Below are 22,574 nucleotides of genomic sequence, written 5' to 3' on the forward strand. Positions count from 1 at the left end.
GTACCCAGATGCCAATAGCAGCTGGTAACACAGCACCTCCTTACCCTCCCCTCTTTCCCATTTCCCCTTAACCAATCCCCAGTTACTACAATGCAATGTGATATTCCCATCTCCAGTATTTTTTTCACATTCACATAATACTGCACCCACTAAAGAATGACTACCACGCAAAGCTGTGGATCAAGTACTTACTGTATGACGCACAAGCCAAAACCCACCCTCTGCCCAACCCTTATATTAAGACGCACAAAGCTTTTAATTATACCTCGTCCACTTGATATAATAATAATATATAATAATAATAATGTCACAAAATGTCTTAGGGGTTAATTATTCATCAGTTATCTCTTAATGAGTGTTAGAGCAAGTGGTTGTAACCCCAATTAGCAATGACCAGAATGATATGTCTCGGTAACAGTAATCTAGGTACCAACAGGACATGGCGTCAAATAATGGAGGCCCATATTCCGTCATCCCCACCCTCGTGTCTGTCTCTTCTCCCCATCTTACATCTGTTTAACTCTCAAATCACCCCCATTGTCCTTTCGTACCATACAACGGCACCTCCAATGGCACATCCACATGAGCTACTGCAAACCCTCATGCATGCTCTGGCGGAATGGCGCCTCCACGTGTGCTACAAGTGCTGTGAGAGCGCATACGAGACACTCGCGGTGTGGGTGGTGAGACCTCGCCACAGATGGAACAGAACTATAAAAGGCAGCAACGCTTACACGGGCGGGCTAGAGAAAGACAGAGAAATGCAGCGAGCCTCCATGATGGAGAGACCTGTGGAGACACCAGCACGCCAGCCAAAACACACCACCAGTGGAGAAGGGTCTGCAAGGAGGAAAGGAGCCTGAAGGTGAGCCTCTTGTAAACTGTCATTGACATCTCTGCTGACCTGCAAGACCAAGCTGCGTCGCACCTTCCAACACTTCAAGGAAGACCCCACACACACCTACACCACACTGACACAGCACTGTCACTCTTCTGTTTCCTGTATTCCTGACCGAGTCTGTCTGCATTAAGAATCGTCTTCAGGATAGCCATTAGAAACAGTTATAGTCTAGGTTAAGCGTGACAATCAGGTTTCTCTTTCCTTTTTATTCTCGTTCTCTTCCGGTGGCCCCATCCACATTTATTAAAGGTCCACAGAATGAGAAATGATTTTTTTTTGATGTGATGATATTGATTTGTAAGATATAAACACACAACTAAATGTGTTTTTTAATTCTAATAATTTTTGAAGTGTTAAAAGTTTAAAAAGTAAACCTGGGTGGGTACCACCCCTAAAAATTCCAGAAAGCCTCGTGGTCATTGCGTTCTGTGTGACGTTATCACGGGTACGATTGTCTCAGCATGCAAAGAATAATGGCCACACAACTTGCTTCAGACTCATCAGAAAGTGAATTTGACGAATACTTTTCTGATCAAGAATCCTCAGATTACGACGATATTCAAAATCACTATGTAGAAGGTGTGTCAGACCGTACATGTATGAACCAGAGGTGAATTTTGGGGATGACTGTTCATTAAATACCAGGTGCTCATAACAATTGGGACGACGTCGAAGAAAGAATCGGCAATAACAAATGGCAAGTGGTAAATCATAGAGCTAGAACGTGGTAAATGCGGAGTTTAGTGGTATTTTGATGTAACATTTCTCTGTAATTCTTGTAGTCATGAGAAATGTGTTCATTTAAAAACAAAAAGGTATACAATTGTAGACCCCAGCGGCTCGGCTTATAACCATACTGGATGGGACTATCCTCACAATGTACATGTGGTGAGTGAGTGAGTGATGTACAACAGGTTAATTAGCACTGATTGAACATAACTGTACAACCGCCGGGGCAGTAGTACGCTACTTACCCTCGGTTTCTGGTGCTTTTCTGTCAGTTTTATTCTTTTCCAACTTACGGTGTTTATGTCTAAAGTGTATGTATGCCGCACATAAACACAAGTCTGGAAGCAAAAGTGTTCTGAAGAAGACAATCGAGCGCACAAGGACACCAAAAAAACATTAAAATCTTCGTTTCAAGATATTTATTCAAGAAAGAAAAAAAAATGATCAAGTGTTAAGTGAAGCCATATTTATTCAATAAACCATTAATTCCTGATTCTGTGGACGTTTATACCTATTATCGTATTCTTAAAGTGCACTTTGAGCAGGGAGATCATCCTCCAGCATAATCAAATTCCCTGTAAAACCGTATGCACGTGCTGAAACCTCCACGTGTTAAAATTAATAAACCCAAACCATACCCTACCGCAGAACATGCCACAAGTGTGCAGCACCTCCAAGTTTATCTGCGATGGTTTGGAGTCGTCTACTTTATATAATAATAACTAGAAAGAGCAATCAGAGATTGCAAACCCTCGCCAGGATGTATTTTCAGTGGTTTTTAAGGCTTTTGTGTTAAAACAAATATGGCGGCCAAACCACGTGACCGATTACGTCATCATTTTTTTATAAACTAATTTATTCCGAGATTATGCTCAAGAAATTTCATCTTGATCGGATGAAGTTTTGTACTTGTCGAATTATGACGTCATAATGGAGGCACCTATGACATCATTAACATATTTAGTCCCCATTCTTCAAGTTCTTTACAATGAGCCATGTCTCAATTTTTTCTATTCAGCGCTTTCGGAGATTTAGAGGTGCAAAGTTTTTTGGGTTTTCCAAGATGGCGGCCAAACCACGTGACCTATGATGTCATAGTTATAAAAAATTCTACAGGCGGAGTTGCACCTATGGTTTAAATTTCCTGTCAATCGGACCAACGGTTGCAGAGAAAATCATATTTATTCTGTGTGGACAAACAAACAAACAAACAAACAGACAAACGGACTCAAATGCAATACCCTCTCCTCAGGCGAGGGTAATAATAATAATACAGTACTTGATATAATAGAGGCTCATACACTTGACAGAGGTCCGGGACATTCACAAGTCCAGAAAAGTTTCAAAGCCAGAACTTTACCGTGACAGGTCACCACTCCTTCGGAGGATACTTGACTGAAAGTGGCAGGAATGTGTAATTTGTTCAGAATTAAAGACAGGCTTTTTAATTTTTAAGGCTAATATTTCACGTTATACTTTAAAGCATTGACAATTATTAAATGCATTACTGCATTTAGTTGGGATGGAAGAGAAAACAATTTAAAATAACTTATTTCACAAAATCTTAATCAAAAGGAAAAACGAGAAATTGCAAACAAATAAAAGCTTCCACCAATTGGCAAGATAGCTGCAGGTATCATAGAAAATACATTTTAAGTGACGACAAGTGTGCTGGATCACATGGAACTGGCAAACGAAACACCAAACAGTCAACCCGATGATTACTTATCGTAGATCCGAAATTGCACAGTTTTCAGAGAGACTGAACATTGTGGATGCCTTACCGGGAGGTCAGCCAGGTCTTCAGCGACCATGGACGAAAGACACAGTGCCTGTGCCAGCAGGGCCTGTATATCTGCCAAGCACACCCCAGGCACCTGCATTCATTTGGAGAAATAATTATGATTAAAACCCATCATAGCAAGAGGCTCAGCATGTCCAAGAGAAATCCAAATATAATAACAAGAAGACGTCATGCAGAACATGATACTTGCAAAATCTAACCCCTCCCCCCCCCAAAAAAGGTTGCCATGAATACTTCAAATTGTCCATTTCATCAAGATTAAAATTGATGATCGTTATCAAAGCTCGGGTCAATCAGATGAAAATTGATGATTTTTCAGATGAAAATTGATATTAGAAGTTTGACCTTGAGTTGACCTTTGACCTTAAAAATAGTTGCTTTTCCAATTTAGTGATGCACTGTGCAATCGCTCTTTAATTTTCAGGTTAATCGGATGAAAATTTGATTTTAGAGGTTTGACCTTGAGTTGCTTTTGGACCTTGTTTGCTTGGGTTGACCTTTGACCTTTTGACCTAAAAAGAGTTGACTTCCCAATTCAGTGACAGAATATGCAAATATTGTTCAATTTTCAATTCAATCAGATGAAAAATGGCTTTTAGAAATTTGACCTCCAGATGACCTTTGAATTTTGACCTCAAAATCAATAGGCTTCTCAATTGTGATGACCTCTTCACTTTGGTGAAGTTTCGTGACGATCGGTTTAGATTTGCGACCTGTAGGCACGTGACAGACAGAATAACAAACTCAACCGACCAAATCTTCGATTTTGCAAGTAATAATATATTTATGTTTTGCTTACAAGGAACTTCATTCAATACAGCAGGAGGTCCATCAAAAGCCTGCACTAGTATTGGTCAGTGCTCTATCCTTTTAAACGCTGAGCATCAAGCAAGGAAGCAGCACCTACCATTTTGGAAGTTTTTCGTATGAATCAGTAGGGATCGGACCTCCAATCTCCCAGACTGAGAGCAGACACTAAGCATTACTAGTGCTGTACCTGAACCGAGTTCCTGAACTTGGACTCGGCGAGTTGCGCTTCCGAGCAGAGTCCGAGTCAAGCCGGGTTTAGCTATGAACTCGGAAAACAACTCGGATATTTTCCTGTCGCATGAGATGAAGTAATTGTGCAGTATTTTGCAAGTGCGTTAGTATATGTATTAGATGTGCTTTAGAATGGTCATGTTTCACTTTGCGAGTTTCAAAGCAAAATGTTACCAAAGACAGGCAACAGGTGAGCACGTACTGTTAAGCTCCGCATTAGCCGTGAGCACTGGTCTCATGGCCAGCTAAGTATAGATAGCGTTTACATTGATTCGTGAATTAGTCGATGTGAGTCGCGCTTCATTAGAATGAGAATCGAAAAACAATATCAAGCAGCAGGCCTGCGGAGATAACAAGTCTTATCTAGAATTTCATGTCCTCGAGTCAACAGCAAACTCTTTTTGTAACGACCATCATTGTGACGGCTAACTGGTTTAATCAAAAGATGGCATGTTGTACTTCGAACATATTGCATATCCATCTACGTGTGACATCGACGATGTGAAATGAAGTAAAACACGTGGAAAAGGATCTTTTATAACACGTAGTTGTTGTTCTTATGGCTGTTGTTGTTTGTGTGCTCCTTCCATGTCCTTCTAAGATCGAAGGGATTCCTGCTTTGGTAGAATAATAAATGTTTCGTTTGAATCGCTGCAAGAAGAAAGGATTAGCGCTTCTTCTTCTCCAAACCCGGAAAGAGGCTTTTAATACAGGCAAGTTTGTGATTAAACAAACCAATTTTTGTTCCAAGTAAATTGATTGTTAACTTTCCAATGGGACCGTACCATTTGTATTGTTATGTTTATGGGGAGGGGGGAGGGAGGGATTTAGAGATTGCCTTAGAAGAGATAAAACTGTATAGAGTAGCACGGTCCATGTGCGAGTAGGTATCCGATCTCGATGCAAGAAGTAGGGACACCTCAGCTGAAGGATTGTCTGTTTGATTGTGAACCATACGGAGTATGGTACTTGTAATAGATAGCGAGGGATTAAATGAGGGAACTGTGTGTAAAGCCTCCCTGGAAACATCTACAGTGGGCGCCGGGTGGCAATAGGACAAGCTCGGGTGAGTTGGAAGATCGAGGCAGATAGCAATGTGACTCTACCGGGGAAGGAGAGAGGGGGCAGAGCTGAGAACGTGAGAGATCTGTGAATGGTGAGGAGCCTGAATCGGGCAGGTTCGGTGTGCTTGGGAGATCGTTGCTTGTGAGAGGAACTGAGGGATATCTGAAGAGAATTGAGAGCGAGGAAAGCTTAAAGGAGGCCATCCTGCCTGCCTTGTACCTGTGTTCATACACCTGCTCCCGTTCATCGTCCTGCTGTCTCCTCACCCTGCCCATCCTCCCCTCCCCCGCTACCACAAAAAATAAGTAACCCAGTTTTGTCCCGCTCCCCATTTGTGATTGTGTCCAGTCTGAGGCGCCTTAGATTTCCTTTACTTCATTGTAAATAGCTAATTATTGATTACCCTTTCATCCCACCATCAAATTTCCCAGTCACGTCAATCTTCTCCAGTTATTTTGTTGTGTTTGGAAAATAAACCCGTTTAGTTTTAAAGGCTTTAAGGAGCCTTGGGTTTCTCTTCAGGTCCGTGCGAGCATATCGCCATGAATTGAACAAAGTGCGAGGGAGTTAAACGCCTGTTTAATCATTCAGTCAATTGCTTGTTGCAAACATTTGTGCTCCCACCACACAAAGTATGTGTTGCCTATTAGGCTGGACTACCAACAGGACCACAGTACCAATGGTGGATGGGCAATTTTCTGGTTGACGCAAAGATTGGGGCCTGCTACAAACACACTCCTGCCAGACCGATAATCTATTAGCCAAATAAGCAGTGGCAGGAAAGGTGGGAGAAAGCAGAGCAAATACCTTGGTAGCACAGTAGCGCAGGAGGCAGCAGAGTGCCAAGTGTGCTGGCTGAAGTGATGTGCAGATTTGGAACATATCTGCAACGTCAAAGCAAGCGAGGAAGGCTTGAAGCTTGCGGTCGCTCATTTTCTCGGATTGCCAGAGGCCATACATATCCAATGGGTCGCCTGTATCCACAGTGTGAAATATGAACCTCCATCGGCATGCAAAATGGACTGTGCAGAGCTTAGACAGTCTTCACAATTATCAATCTTCATGAGGATTATCAATTAATACTGCTGTCTTCAGTTTAATTTAACCCACAATTTGATATGCCAGTTCAGTTGTTCTCACCATAAAGGTAAAACTATATTAATATGTGGTTCCTTTGATGGGCAGCGAGAGATGTGGGAATTGCCATTTTGATATAAGTTACACATGCATCTAGGTGAAGTTCATAATCAATGAATGATGTCAGGACTTATAATCAAAGCTTTAACGTTTTAATTTGGAAACTTGGAACGAGCAGTGAAAGCGATTATAGATGAACATCACTCATCCATGTAATGAGTTGTTGGAACTTGCAAATTTCACACCAACATTTTCCTCGTAGGATTGAACGCAATTTGCTTACTGCAAACTTTTAAAGCTCTGTGCACAGTGCCCACATGTGCTAATGAGGCAGGAATGGTAATCTGGTGTGTGTGGTACCTGGCAAAGATAAAGGGACAGCTGAAATGAGATGAGGCTCCTTGAGAGAATTTCCATGATACACCATCCATTCCTTCACTTTAGGTTTCATACTAGCTTCCTCTGTCAAAAACCACAGAGAGAACAGGCAAAGCAGAATGAGCTCGGAAAAGAGCAAAAATGTCAGTTTTAAAACCCAAACACTATACCTGCAAACCCTTTTTACGCAAGTCATTGGAAGCACACCAGAGATGTGTGTGTGTGTATATATATATATATACATATACATATATATATATATATATACATACACATACATACGAGCGGGCGCTGGATCAGCACGTCGCTGTGTCCTTGGACGACTCCTCAGCACCATCACTGTGTGCGCTACGGAATGAGGTGTTTTTATGGCGGGCAGAGTGCAAATCCTGCCACCAACCTCCTTGAGAGAGGACCCAGTACCCTGGTATGCATTTCACTGACCTAGGAAGGATGACAGGCTGAGTCAACCCCACCTGGTATTCATTCAACAGCTGAACGGGATTCAAACTCAGGACCTTAGGATCGCAAGCCCGACGCCCTAACCATTAGGCCAATACCAGGTATGGAGATGTGGAAGTGGGGTCAAAAATGTATGTATCCATACAAGGACATGTCAGGAAATTCAGATCTATGAACACCAATTGAGATGCAAAACATGAAGGAAACTGTCAAAGAGAAGTCGAGTGTTAAGAGTTGTTGTTGTTGTTGTTGTTGGATATGAAGATCAATGAGTGAATGCGGAAATAAAAACAGTTTGGTCTGAACCTTCCTCTGGCTCATTACATGCTGGTACGGGTTATTCACATTGACCCATGATAGAGCGTTTTAAACCACCCACGTTGGCTCTGAAATGCTTCGAAGCGCAGTGATGCTTGGCGCTCATGGAGACAGCCGTTTGAATTGTTCTTGGAGACGTCGGGACAGAGTGAGAGCAAGAAAGTCACCATCTTGTTGCATTGCGCCGGCAAGACTGCGCTTGGAGTACACAATACATTCACATTCAGGAAAGCCACGGTCAGTTCGAGGAATATTGTAATCCAAGAATGAATTTAGACTATGAAAGGCCCCCCATTTTGGGAAACCCGACAGCAAGAGGGTCAACCGTTTGACCAGTCTGTCACCGAGTTGAGGACGTTGGCCAAATCATGCAGTTTTGTGGAAACGTAGAACATGGTTTGAGACCATATTGTTTTTGCCATGACAGATTTACGCCTAAATGAGCATTTACTCCGTGAAAAGGATCTTCACCTCACCAAAGCGATGGACATATGCAGAGCAGCCGAGGCCAGTCGCGCCCAGTTGAAGACACCGTTCAACGTGAATGAGATGCGCAGTTTGACAGCAGGGCACAGTGTCGAGCCGAGTCCATATTCTCCGCAGTGAACACCGCTCACTCCTCTTTGGCCCCGGAAGGGCCTCCAACCATCAGTACGTGTTCTTGATACAGATACCAAAAGGAATGGGTGCACGAATGCCTGGCTAGAGAGAGAGGAACTGCAACAATTGTGGCTGCATCGGCCACTTCAAGAGAATGTGCTCAACCTCGAAGACAAGTACTGTACACGCCATCGACACTCTCGGTGATGACAAATATGACGCAAGTCCTGATCAGTTGTTCATTGATGGCATTGATACCATCACTGGCTTCACTACTTCGTGCACTTATCTATCCGTCACTCTCAAAGCATACGAGGGGAAGGTGGGGGCATCAGGTTGTGCACAATGGTGAGGCTAACCTTCGCTGCGACAGAAACCAGGGTGGGCACGTTTGAGTTCCATATTGTTGATTCCTCAGCACCACCTCTTCTCAGACCGTTGGTTTGTATTGCCCTCGACCTGATTAAATTTAGTGACAACGTCAATATTTGTTCTGTGCACCGGCACCCAGAACCACTTACATCGCCAGGTATAACCAGGTCGTTTGCAGACGTCTTTCACAGCCTCGGAAGGTTTAACTATCCCTATCATATTGAATTAGATGAAGGAGTCTATCCAGTGATCGAACCTCCACGGAAACACGCATTTAAAGCACTCTTAAAAGATGAGCAGCACAATTGGGAAACACCCATTTAATGCACTATTATAAAATTAACTCGACACCTCTTATCCATGTCAGCCTCTGCCACGGTTATATCAGAACGAGCCGATTCGTCACACGGTCACTGGTTGCTTAACCCCAATATGAATCACTGCCTGTGAAACACCAGAAAGGCCGTTTATAGCTGTGTCAGGATTCAAACGCAGGCTAGATAGCTCAGAGACAAGTGTGCGTAGCTCTGGGCCATCATGCCAGCCCTTACACACACACACACTTGTGTTCATGAAGCATTTAATATGATCAGGATCATTTAGAAGTTGATAATACTGTATATAACAATGCAAGCCCAAAAGGATTGCTTGCATTACTTTGTATACGTCTTGCTATTAATTCCAGATTGGCACATATACTGCACAATACTATCAAGTAAAGGATTGCTTGCCTTATGCTGACAATTTGCTATCGTGACATTTCTTATATAAACAGTATATGTCTCTGCACAGCTGAGCATATCTAACCCAAGCAGTCTAAATCATTTAATTGGTTAAATGTGGTTTCCTCTGAATGGTCCCTTACTCAGCTTTCTGCCCTGATGAACTGTGGCTCAAATACTTCCTTGAAAAACGCAATAGATGGAGAACAGATGAAAGGAAACAAGACATATGCTTCATACAACATACACACAGTAAATGCTCACATGTTTAAACAAAGACAGTTTTTGTTAAATTTTTTGGAGAATCAACGAAATGTCCTTCTGGTTCAACTCTGGAAAAAAAAAAAATCCCCAAAATCCTGGCTTTCTGCCCACCTCCACTCTTTTGTTCCTCGTTTCTCCCATTTATGGAACCGCTTTCCCAAGGTCATTCTATCCCACTCTTCCCTCGAGCTAGACTTCAAAGAAGACGGTGTACCACCACCTCATGTGATAACCCTTCCCTACCCGCAATATTTTCTACACCCATTAAGTCTACCTAACAAAGCCCTCGCACTCGTACGTTAGTGTTTACTCCACTCTTTTCCTGTTTGTACTTTCCCTTTGCTTGTCGAGTCCAACTGGTGAAAGGAACTTTTATTACCAGTCATGCTGAATGTTCAACTCTACAAAATTAATATTTTGTCCATAAATATAAAGATTTGACACGAGAAAATCCAAAAGTTGTTAATTTTGCAGAAACAACTGATATTGCAAGGTTACCAAGTTTGTGTGTGCAGTATAGTAGTACATCACTGCCTTTTCACCTTCTGACACCTCGCTCATCCATGAGCCGTAATAATATTGCGTCGAAAAATAACAATAAAATACTATAAAGTGGCTGTTGCAATGCAGAAAGAGTTTCTTAACATGAATAAATACCAAAACAGTTTCATGTCTAGAGTATTGATAAACAATTACCTACAAATAATATACATAGATATTTTAAAAAGGGAAGTAAACTCAAATTTCAAAACTTGAGAGCCATTACATCTCATTTCCAAAGTTTTCCCTTTACATCCTTGTATCTTCTATAAATGGATGAGGTGTGAGTGTGTGTGTGTGTGTGTGTGTGTGTGTGTGTGTGTGTGTGTGTGTGTGTGTGTGTGTGTGTGTGTGTGTGTGTGTGTGTGTGTGTGTGTGTGTGTGTCAGTCATGGTTTTTGTGGAGTTCCACTGAAGCTTTCTGATGCGGAATGTGACACCAAAATGATCGGCATGATCTCCCGAGTTGATAAATTAACTACAAATAATCCAGAAGAATTCCCATGTTTCTAAACATGTTAAGGTGTTTGAATGAATGAATGAATGATCGTTTTAAGGCCAGGCCCTTCCATGGCATGTCATTATAATTACAAAATAAACAAGAAAGAGCAATCAGAGATTGCAGACCCACGCCAGGACGTGTTTTCAGTGGTTTTTAAGGCTTTTGTGTTAAAACAAATATGGCGGCCGAACCACGTGATCGATGACGTCATCATCGGTTTTTTTTCCACCACCAATTCGTCCATAGATCCATAGATGACGCTCAAGAAATTTCATCTTGATCGGATGAAGTTTTGTACTTGTCGAATTATGACGTCATAGTGGAGGAAGCTATGACATCATCATTAACATATGTTATTCCGCATAGAGAGTTCTTCACAACAAGCCATGTCGCAATTTTTTTATACGCAGTGCTTTCGAGATATAGAGGTGAAAATTGTCTCAGTTTTTCCAAGGTGGCACCCCTAGCATGTGACCTATGACGTGATAATTATCATTTAAAAAAATTATACAGGTGGAGTTGCACCTATGGTGAAAATTTCCTGTCAATCGGACCAACGGTTGCAGAGAAAATCATATTTATTCTGTGCGGACAAACAGACAAACGGACTCAAATGCAATACCCTCAAATGCAATGCCCTCAAATGCAATAACAGAACAATAACATTGTAACCAATCACATCTGAGCTTGGTGAAAGGCAAGCTAATGCTCAAGCAGTACAGCAGGCAGGTATGCTACAAGGCCAAGAAGACCAATGGAAATTTGGTCCAATGTACCAATGGGCCCACTGGTGGAAAAAACAGCTCTCCATGAAGCAGCAAAATGCAACTTCAGCAGGTTTTCCATTAAACAACATCCCAATCATTTCCCACTTACATTGTAGGGGCAATAATCTATCTATAATTCCACTAATCTCTGTCTGTGTGTGTGTGTGTATGCGACCGCTGTTTCTCGACAACTACCGGTCCGATATACTTGAAACTTGCCAGGTATATTGCTGGGGACCTGAGGATGTGCCTTTTCAAGGTTTCATATTAATCGGACAAGTAGTTACCGAGCTATGTCCAAAAAACGATTCAACCAATCAGAGAGCAGCGAGCTATCACGTGTGCCGAACGTGCCGAACAGACTCTGCCTCGGACGGCACATTTGAGAGCGTATTCATTTATTTCACGTTGGCAAACTATGTTGGCGTTAAACTATGTTTTAAAACTAATTAAAACTACTTTGCGATTCATCGTAACTGCGATTCGTAACTGCCGTTCGCTTTGGCTTTGCGAATGGACCAAACCATTTCATGTAAATAGAGGGGGGGGATTGTCACCGTACTCGCAAGCCGTTCGCTTTGGACCAAACCATTTCATGTAAATAGAGGGGGGGGATATAATTTTAGATATAGATATAGTACGGGCATGCCCTAGTGGGTGAGAAAGGACACATGCTTTTCATAGTCGATAAAGGATTTATATAAACTGGAAGGGCACTCGGGAGAGCGCAAACCCCCACCAGGCAGAACAGTTTACGTTTTGTATCCCACTAAAGGCCAGATCTGGATCCAGACGTGAACCAAAATCTCATCCACCAAGGCTTGATCTCGTCGCCGACCCAAATCATCCACCAAGTTTTCTCATAACTCGTCCACAACCTTTCGAGATATCCTGCTATATGGTTCGGCCCTGTCTCTCAATGGTGAAGAATCACTTTAAAAATTCTCAGATCCGGATCTGTATTCGGATCTTCACCAAAATCAAATCATTGCTTCCTGGTCACACATCCAAACTCCTGGTATAAACTGGAGTACACCACTGCGGACTCACCAACACTCCGGGCCCCAAGAAGCAAGGCGTACACGTGCTGTCTGACGGAGCGGTACATCTGAGCCGTCGGTGGGAGCGATGCTTCATCCGGATCCTCGAGTGCATTTGACCACTCAGCGTTACCGGTGAACAAGACTTTGTGAACAAAAAACATCCGACCTGTGCTGGCCTTCTCTTGTACCAGCTGTAAAAGAAACAAATATAAATAAAACGTGCCAGGTGAGAGGCCTTTTCACGCTAGTCACACTCAAAGAACGCTACTCAGTTGCACAAAATTAACATTTTCCCATCAACTAAATTATTTCGCCACTGGATGACCGACCGGTCTGGCAGGATAGCCTAGATATGTGCACCAGCCTGGGTCTGAATCCTGACCGACCTATAAACTGCCCTTCTGGTTCTGGCACTGCCTTCCCAGCAGTAATTAGGGCAGGAACTTGCAAGTTGGCCAGGGTGCTGGCCTGCCGGCCATGGCTCGCCCACTCTACGGGAAGGACACCGTGGGATCTTTGACGTCCACCAACTGATGGCAGACGGAACTCCCAGTTTAACGTCCGTCCGATGGACGGTACACACATTGATGAATCACCTTGCCTGTGAAACACCAGGATGACAGTTTACACCTGGATTGGGATTCAAACCGAGACTTAACGGCGAGTGTGCGTACCTCTAGGCCATCCCATATGTGATCTAGAATCTAGAAGATGATGAATGACCACTCCTTTTGCATCTTCACATGCATAGAACTGCCGAGGCAGTTTCATTGGCTAAGGAGTACAATCTTGGACAGGTCGCCACTCTGAACCTGGATACCTGAATGGCTCATTTATCCCTGTAAGCTGTTACTCATTTTGCTGACCTCCGAAGGATGACAGGCGGAGTCAACCCAACTGGTGTTAATTCAACGGCACGACAGGTGCTCAAACTCAAGACTCCAGTACAAGATCCTAACCCAGTCACCTTAACCATAAAGTCAACACCAGGTATGATGCAGACCGAGTAAGACAAGTTTAGCATTGGATTGTCTTTATCTGCATCAAAATGCGAGTCTTCAACCAATCCGCAATTCTCTGAAGCACCTGTAAATCAAGGTAAGACATGGAATATGAAATGCATTCTCCATTGCACACAGGAGCTCTGCAAGCTTCAAACAACAAAAATAAGGTGTGTGCAGCAATTCACACCTGCATTAACTTGGCATCATCACAGAGAGGAGATTCTGCATTTGGTTTTGCGTGGTCGGTGCTGCGATCTATCCACGGACTGCACTGCCCAGGTAACAGGTACTCGGCGACAGAATCGCTCAACCACCCCCGAGGGAGCTGAGGGAGGCAACTCCTCTCAATGCCGTTCAGACCATCCTTCGAGTGCGGAAGGGAGTTCGACACATATCCTGCCACTGCAGGAATAATCACATCGCCTCGACAACCACGGTAGTTACCGACGCACCTCCTCCTAAACACCTGCAAGTCATCGAAGGAAACGTGGTCGTTCCCAACGAGACAGGCGAGCACCGGCAGGTCCGACATGGCGAGACCAAGGCTCTGACACAGGGCTTCTCTGGAGTACATGATGGTGCTCATGTCCTCAATGTTGAGCTTGTCTGAGGAAAGGAGAGGGACCGTGTCGTAGATGAGGAAATCGGTGTCGCAGCTCAGGATACCGATGCAGTTGGTCTCCTTGGCATAACGAGCCACCTCCAGGTCACATTCTCCTTGGCAGAGGACCACCTGGGCTCCCAGTAAGCGCAAGGCGGCCTTGCTGAAGGTGCACAGAGCCGTCGGTATGGTGGGCATCTTCCCACCTGGCTGTTGTCCTGTGAGCTTGATGGACTCGAAAATCTTGGTGATATCTTTTCCCGTCTGGAGTCGTCGCTGCACCCACTTCTGCCGCTTCAATCGGCTTATACCGTCATCAAAAAAGAACACCGGGTGCACATGAGCATTCCGGAATGCCTCGAGGAACCGGCTCAGGTAAGCCATGTACTCCTTCCACTGACCACCCTGTACCCATGCCTCGGGTGTGTACAACTTCCGAATCAGGCTGGGGGTGTCGACGGCTACGCGTCGAACACCGGCACTACCTGTGCATGTGCCCAGGTCGTGAAGACTCACTTTCTTGTAGCCCGCGGGACAGTTGCTCATGAACGTCATCAGCCCCACGACTCCCATTGCTGTGTTGGTCTTGAGTTTTACTTTTAGGGTACAGATAATGAACACCCCTTTGTAAGACCGGACGAAAGCGCGCGAAACCGAACTGCAAAAAGGAAAACAGAGAAAAGAATCCCGAAGTAGGTTTTGTTTTCCCTCTCTTGTGCGCATCTTCTCTTCATAACTTTTTCGAAATAGGCCACGTTCTTTTATATGTAATAATTTTCATTATGTTAAACGACGGTTCGCAATTCAACACGAAAATAAAATGTGTATATTACTCATGCTTTTCCGCCTGTTACACCGACGTGCCCAACACTTGGCAGAGAAAACGTAAATAACCTGAGTAAAGATAAAACAAACACTGCAGATTGTGTATTAAACGTGATTAAACAATTTAATTGCTTGTATTTTAAAATATTTACAAAGGGCACATTAAAAGAACACTACGGTACATTGCTTCTTCATATACTGTGGAGCATACCATCACCACCACCACAACCACCATTACGGTACGACCACTATCACCATCACCACCACCATAACCACCATTACGACCACTACCACCATCACCACCACCATAACCACCATGACGACCACTACCACCATCACCACCACCATAACCACCATTACGACCACGACCACCATCACCACCACCATATAACCACCATTACTCCAACCACCATCATCTCTACCAGACTACCACAATAACCACCATTACGACCACTACCACCATCACCACCACCATAACCACCATTACGACCAATACCACCATCACCACCACGATAACCACCATGACGACCACAACCACCATCACCACCACCATAACCACCATTACGACCACGACCACCATCACCTCCACCATATAACCACCATTACTCCAACCACCATCATCTCTACCAGACTACCACAATAACCACCATTACGACCACTACCACCATCACCACTACCATTACTACGGTTATTACCACTACGAAAACTACGATCATCAACCACCACCATTACTCCAACCACCATCATCACCACCACAATAACCACCATTATCACCATTACGACCACCTTTACTACCATTCCGACTACTACCATTACTACGACCACCACCACCTTTACTCCCACTATCACCATCACGACCCCAGGCCCCACAGATTAGAGAGCAATGTTTGGCATTAAGAGGTCTGGGAGGAGACATAACTCACTCAAGATTGGCTAAATGGCCTTTCAGGTGGAAATCCTTTAAAGTTTTTTTTAACACAAGTGAGATATTGATTAAAAAATAATAATCAGAATCCATAGTTGGAAATAATGTCACATCATTAGATTTTGAAGTCCTGACCCCGGGGCTCCAAAAATGAAAACGTTTCAAATTTTATCTGTAAATCATCGAGGTACAATTAAGAATACACAGAACAAATGTTTTTACTCTTAGATATGGAATCGTGACTGTGATGACTTAAAATCTTAAATCCTACCCAAAGTACTTAAAACAATGAACCTGATCCCAAGGAGGAGCCCTTGTCATGGGCTCAAATACAGGCAGCCCTTATATAATTAATGAAATCCATTCTTTTAATACCTGCGCCACCAAAGGTGAATGGATGTTGTGTTCTCACCCTGTCTGTCTGTCCGTTTGTGAAGAAGATATCTCAAAAAGTTGCGGACGGATTCGGACGAAATTTGGCAGAGATGTAGCGTATGTGACAAGGACGAAATGATTCGATTTTGGTGAAGCTCCGGATCCGGATCCGGCTACTAGAATTTTTAAAGTGAAAGGGCCAAAAACGATACACAGCAGGATATCTCAAAAAGTTGAGGGATTTGGACGAAACTTGGTGGACCCGTTGGGTGTCTGACAAGGACAAATAGATTCGATTTTGGTGAAGATCTGAATATGGATTCGGATATGAGAATTATTTAATTGTTTAAGTGATTCTTCACCATTGAGTGATAGGGCCAACCAGGCGGAGGTATGCTCTCTACTGAGTGCCGTTCTAGTTGGGAATGCAGTGGCATTAATGGTTTGCTGGAATTTACTGGTTAAACGACCTCCATGGACCAACGATTCCCAACAGGTAGTTAGAATAAAATCCCTTTTTTTTGGTGCCAATTTCCCTGTAGCATTCCCCATTCTGTGCCAAGATCTTTCTTACCCCATTAACCGTTCCTAACTCAACCAATGTACTCGCTATTTGCAGTGTTCCTTCCCTTCCCCACTCTTCTCTTTTCTTGGTCGTTCATTCCTATGATGTTTGTCCCACTGTCCGATCTACGGTACTCTTCCAGGAGCTTTCCCTCGGGCAACAGTTTTAGTTAGATTCAATTACTCATGGGGATAAATGTCTGGCCAGACAGCTCAAAGGCAAGTACACTACCAGTTGAGGTATATTAACTTCACTAAGCCTTAAATACCTTGTATATTGAGTTCTCCCATCCAATAATTACGAACCAGGCTCCACTGTTCTCAGCGTCTCGGATCTAATGGCTCATGACCAAGTTGAAGCCGATAAGTCAGAGGAAAGTAGGATTGTTTGAAGAAAATAATGTGTTCGCACATAATAAGATGTGGATATTAGGTCATACCTGTCTAAGTCGGTGTTGTTGTTTTTTTTTGTTTTTTTTTGTATACAGAGTCGAGGCTCGTGAAAGAGCTAACATTTATCAAACAAACAAATCAAACAAACAAGCAAACAAAGTATATAAAAAGGGGAGCGGTCGACAAGATGGGGAGAGTAGGGGAGAAAGCACACAAACACAACATGTGAGAGCAGGGACATCGGGAGATGTGTGGGAGGGAGAGGGCCTGGGGGGAGGCAGGATAGGTATAAAACGTAAGGACACCAAGGACTTCCAGGAAAGAAGTCAAAAGTCACCTAAAAAAAGTGGATTTGGGGTGAAATGAGCGGGGGTAGAAAAGATCAAGGTTTTGGATTGGGGAAGATAAGAGATGGTGGTGAACAGCCGTTTTAAAGACCTGGAGGGAGGAGTGGGATTGAAGAGAGTGAGGGAGTTTGTTCCAGAGGCGAAAGAAAAGAGGAATGAAGGAGTGAAGGTGAGCAGAGAGTGTTGATTTTGGCAGTTTAACCATAAGAGGTTTGTAGGCAGATCCTGTGCGACCTGCAGGAATATTTAGGGGACAGAGCCCAGACAGAGCTGGGGGAGCAAGGCCGGAGAGGAGTCGGTGGAAGACGGAAAGACCACCAACCTGCCTGCGGTGAGTAAGTGAAAGGCCCTCGGAGTTAGCTTCATCGCGGGAGATTCCAATGATTCTGAACGCTTTGGTTTCAACACCGTGAAGACGAGCTAGGTGTGAGGCAGGAGCACCAGCCCAGAGGGGAGAGCAGTATTCCATTGAGCTGCGGATGAAAGCCTTGTACGTGGTGAGGAGCTCAGGTGTGCCAAGGAAGGACTTCGCACGACGGAGGATGCCCAGTCGGCGACTGGCTTTGGAGGCCAGATTTGAAATGTCGTTTTCCCAGGAAAGATCATGGCAGATAGTGAGACCCAAAAGCTTGAGTGACAGAACTTCTTGGAGAGGATTATTCAGAAAGTGGATGGGAGGGTTGTCCAGTCGGTCTTTTCGGAGAGACATCGTAAGAGTGTGAGATTTGTCAGGATTGAAAGACATGTTCCACTTGTTTGCCCAGTCTGTGATTTTGTCCAGGTCTGCAGAGAATCTCCATCCTGAAATAAAATTCCAAATGTTAAACTCGACAGGTCACCCACATTACACTTGTAAGTTGAAAATCCTTGAAATAATTAGGATAAACAAACGAAATTTTAACTAGAAAAAGGGTTCTCTGAAAATGTACTAACAAGTAATGTTTTCACCATTAAGTTATTACCTCCGCCACCAAAGGTGGATGGAGGTTGTGTTTTCACCCCTGTCTTTTTTTTTTTTTTTTTTTTTTTGTATACAAGATCGAGGCTCGTGAAAGAGCGAACATTAATCACACAGAAAGACAAACAGACACAAAAAACAAATAACATCGGGAGCGGTAGACAAGATGGGGAGAGAGGGGGAAGGACACAAACACAACATTTGAGAGCAGGGACCGAGAGACATGGAGACATCGAGAGATCTGTGGGAGGGAGAGGGCTTTGGGGGGGAGGCATGTGAAGGGGGGGAGGCATGTGAAGGGGGGGGGGGGTGGGAGAGGTATAAACATATGGACACTGCCAGGATTTCCAGGAAATAAGTTGGAATTTCAAACAAGGTGGATCTGGGGTGAATTAGTGGGGGTAGAAAAGATCAAGGTTATGGATGGGGGAAGATAAGAGATGGTAGTGAACAGCTGTTTTAAAGACCTGGAGGGAGGAGAGGGATTGAAGGGAGTGTGGGAGTTTGTTCCACAGGCGGGAGAAAAGAGGAATGAAAGAGTGAAGGTGAGCAGAGAGCCGAGATTTCGGCAGTTTAACCATCAGAGGGTTGCTGGCAGATCTTGTGCGACCTGTAGGAATATTTGGGGGACAGAGCACAGAGAGAGCTGGGGGAGCAAGGCCGGAGAGGAGTCGGTAGAAGACAGAAAGACCACCTACCTGCCTGCGGTGAGTGAGTGAAAGGCCCTCAGAGATAGCTTCATCGCGGGAGATTCCGATGATTTTGAAAGCTTTGGATTCAACAGCGTGAAGCCGAGCCAGGTGTGAGGCAGGAGCACCAGCCCATAGGGGAGAACAGTATTCCATTGAGCTGCGGATGAAAGCCTTGTAAGTGGTGAGGAGCTCAGGTGTGCCGAGGAAGGACTTCGCACGACGGAGGATGCCCAGTCGGCGACTGGCTTTGGAGGCCAGCTTGGAAATGTGGTTTTCCCAAGAAAGATCATGGCAGATAGTGAGACCCAAAAGCTTGAGTGACAGAACTTCTTGGAGAGGATTGTTGAGAAAGTAGATGGGAGGGTTGTCCAGTCGATCTTTTCGGAGAGACATAGTAAGAGAGTGAGATTTGGCAGGATTGAAAGACATGTTCCACTTGTTTGACCAGTCTGTGATTTTGTCCAGGTCTTCAGAGAGTGAGGAGGCTGCAGACTGCCGATCTGAGGGAAGAGGAATGGAGCGGCAGAGAGTGGAGTCATCAGCAAAGAGATAGAGAGGATTTTCCAGAGAGTCAGAGAGATCATTGATAAAGACCAGAAAAAGCACAGGGCCCAGCACACTTCCTTGGGGAACTCCAGCCTGAACAGGAAGGGGGAGATGAGAGAAATCCATTCAGGGCCACACGTTGACTACGACCAGAGAGGAAGTCCGCAAGCCATGCATGGAGATTTCCATGGATACCATAGGAGGAGAGTTTGGTGAGCAGAGCTGGGTGCCAGACCGTATCAAAGGCCCTTGATATGTCAAGGGAGACAGCTCTGATTTCCTGTTTGGCATTGAGGACCTCCATCCATTGTTGAGACAGCAGAAGCAGCATGTCCAGAGTAGAGTGACCTGGTCTGAAACCAAATTGATGATCAGAGATCAAGCCATTGGAGAAGAGGAAAGATTTCATATCCGAAGCAATGATGGATTCCATGACTTTGCTGATAATTGGGAGCAGGCTGATTGGTCTGTAGTTGCAAGGATCTGTTTTTGCACCTTTTTTGTGTAAAGCGGTAATGTTAGCTGATTTCCAGGATGCTGGCAGATGACCTTGAGCAAAAGATAGGGTGAAAAGAACAGAGAGAGGGTGAGATAGAGCGGCAGAGCAGGATTTTAAGACCCGTGGGCTGATGCCGTCTGGTCCAGTTGCAGAATCAGAGTCGAGGTTTGACAAAAACTCCTCCATCTTGTCAGGAGAGAAGGACACAGAGTCCAGGAGCAGTTGGGTTCGACTGGGAAAGGTGGGAACAGAGAGAGATGGGTTTGGGACTAAGGATTTCGAGGCGAACACAGAGTTGAGGCATTCGGCTTTGTCACGTGCGATGTCAACTGTGTGGCCATTTGAGGTAAGGGAGGGGATGGAGGGGGAACAAACACCAGAAACGGATTTGACCAGACGCCACCAGGATTTGGAGGAAGGAGACAGGTTTGAGAGTTCATTCTTGAGTGAGGAGAGATAGTGCTTCCTGGCACTCCTGAGGGTAGACACACACTTGTTCCGAGCTTGGTGGAAGGAACTGAGATTTCCTTCAGTTGGATTAGCCTTCCAAGAGGCAAAGGCAAGTTGTTTCAGGGCAACTGCCTCACCACAAGATTCAGTGTACCATGGACGGGAGGAAGGGTAAGACAATTGAAGGCGAGATGGGATAAATCTGTGCATGAGAGAGATCAGTTTGCTTTGGAAGAATTCCCAGGAAGAATTGATGTCAGAGGCAGTGGAGATGGGAGACCAATCCAGACGATTGATGGCTGCTTGAAGACCGTCCCAGTCGGCCTGAGTGAAATGCCAGACTCGTCGACGCTGAGGAGGCTCTCTGAGAATGGCCAGAGAGATGTCCACTTTGACAAGCACATGATCAGAAGAACCGATTGGAGCAGAAGAAGAGCAGCAGACATTAGCAGGGAAGTTTGTCATTACCAAGTCTAGAAGAGAAGATACTCCATTGGCTGAGATCCGGGTCGGGAAATTGACAGATTGTGTCAATCCCAGTGAGTCACAGAAGTCCTTTGCTGAGGTGCCATGACTAGTGAGAGAGGAACCCACACCCAACCAGGTGGCATGATGACAGTTGAAGTCACCACATATGAGGAAGAGAGAGTTGGGATGAGTGGATAGAAGTTGGTCCATGTTGTCAGACAGGTCCCTCTCGGCTCTGATAGACAGGTCCTGATAGAAGGTCCCTCTCGGCTCTCCCCCCGTTGGTATTTTTGTGCATATAAGATTGTTCATAGTTCTGTTTAAATATTTTTAAATATGTTTAACCTTTCCCCTTCTGTTTTTTATTCAGTGGTATATTACAACACGCTGTTTTTCTTCCTATTTAAAAGCCTTTTCTCAATTTCCTCTCCAACTCATTCAACTTCAAAAAAAAGAAATTCAATATCTTATACGTCTCCCTCACTACATGGTCTAAATTCACATTCATTCCATCCCTCCTCCATCATCCTGAACCGGATTGCTAACTTGAAAATCACAACAAACCCAATTTGTTATCAATGTTCGTCTTTCATTAATCATCCACTTTCTAAACTCCCCTCTTGCCCCTCCCATCCAAATCCCCCCCCCTTGCACCTACACTCCGAAACTTCCCCCTTGCCCCTCCACTCTTAAACTCCCCCCTTGCCCCTCCACTCCTGAACTCCCCCCTTGCCCTTCCCCTCCTAAACTTCCCCTTTGCCCCTCCCCTCCTAATCCCCCCCATTGCCCCTCCACTCCTGATCTCCCCCCTTTCCCCTTCCCTCCAAAACTCCCCCCTTGCCCCTCCCCTCCTAAACTCCCCCCTCACTCCTGCCCTTCAAAACTCCACCCCAATCCCTCCGATTCAATTCTCCCCCCATACCATTCCTCTCCAATTCTCTCTCCTCCCCCCCTCCTCCTCCAAGCTGCCTCCTCCCCACTTCGTCTCCCTTCTATCTCATACCTCCACCCCCCCAAACCTTCTACTTTCCTCTGCCCCCCCTCAAACAACCCATCACTGTGCCGCATCCCTTCACCAGCAAACCTTTCATCCTCCTCATCCTTCCCTTTCTTGGAACTCTTCTGCAACATCTGAAACACTATCAACTGCTCTCCCTACCTCCCCCTCTCATCCTTCATCTTACCCTACTCCTCCCTTCCCCTGTCCTGTACCCGATGCTCCCCCTCTCTCTTCATTAACGGTATGGACCTCAAACATCCGGGGCCTTCGCTCAAACCTGACT

The 22,574-nt window shown here is 44.7% G+C and overlaps 1 protein-coding gene across 2 annotated transcripts in view; it reads right to left on the reverse strand.

The window, feature by feature from the left end:
- FAM120B (family with sequence similarity 120 member B) overlaps positions 1-14,937 on the reverse strand; it is a 39,691-nt gene extending 24,754 nt beyond the window's left edge. Inside the window, exons 1-5 of one of the 2 annotated variants that reach the window (XM_068100796.2) lie at positions 13,836-14,937; positions 12,652-12,835; positions 7,038-7,139; positions 6,348-6,514; positions 3,415-3,507 (exon numbers count right to left, since the gene is read on the reverse strand). In XM_068100796.2, the coding sequence (XP_067956897.2) occupies positions 3,415-3,507; positions 6,348-6,514; positions 7,038-7,139; positions 12,652-12,835; positions 13,836-14,822 (1,533 nt within the window). In that variant the 5' untranslated portion in view covers positions 14,823-14,937. The remainder of the gene's footprint in view (positions 1-3,414; positions 3,508-6,347; positions 6,515-7,037; positions 7,140-12,651; positions 12,836-13,835) is intronic. The other variant, XM_068100797.2, reaches the window with a different exon arrangement.
- Positions 14,938-22,574: the final 7,637 nt, after the last annotated feature.

This window comes from Myxine glutinosa, chromosome 9 (assembly GCF_964187855.1).
Source record: "Myxine glutinosa chromosome 9, kmMyxGlut1.1, whole genome shotgun sequence".
NCBI lineage: Eukaryota > Metazoa > Chordata > Myxini > Myxiniformes > Myxinidae > Myxine > Myxine glutinosa.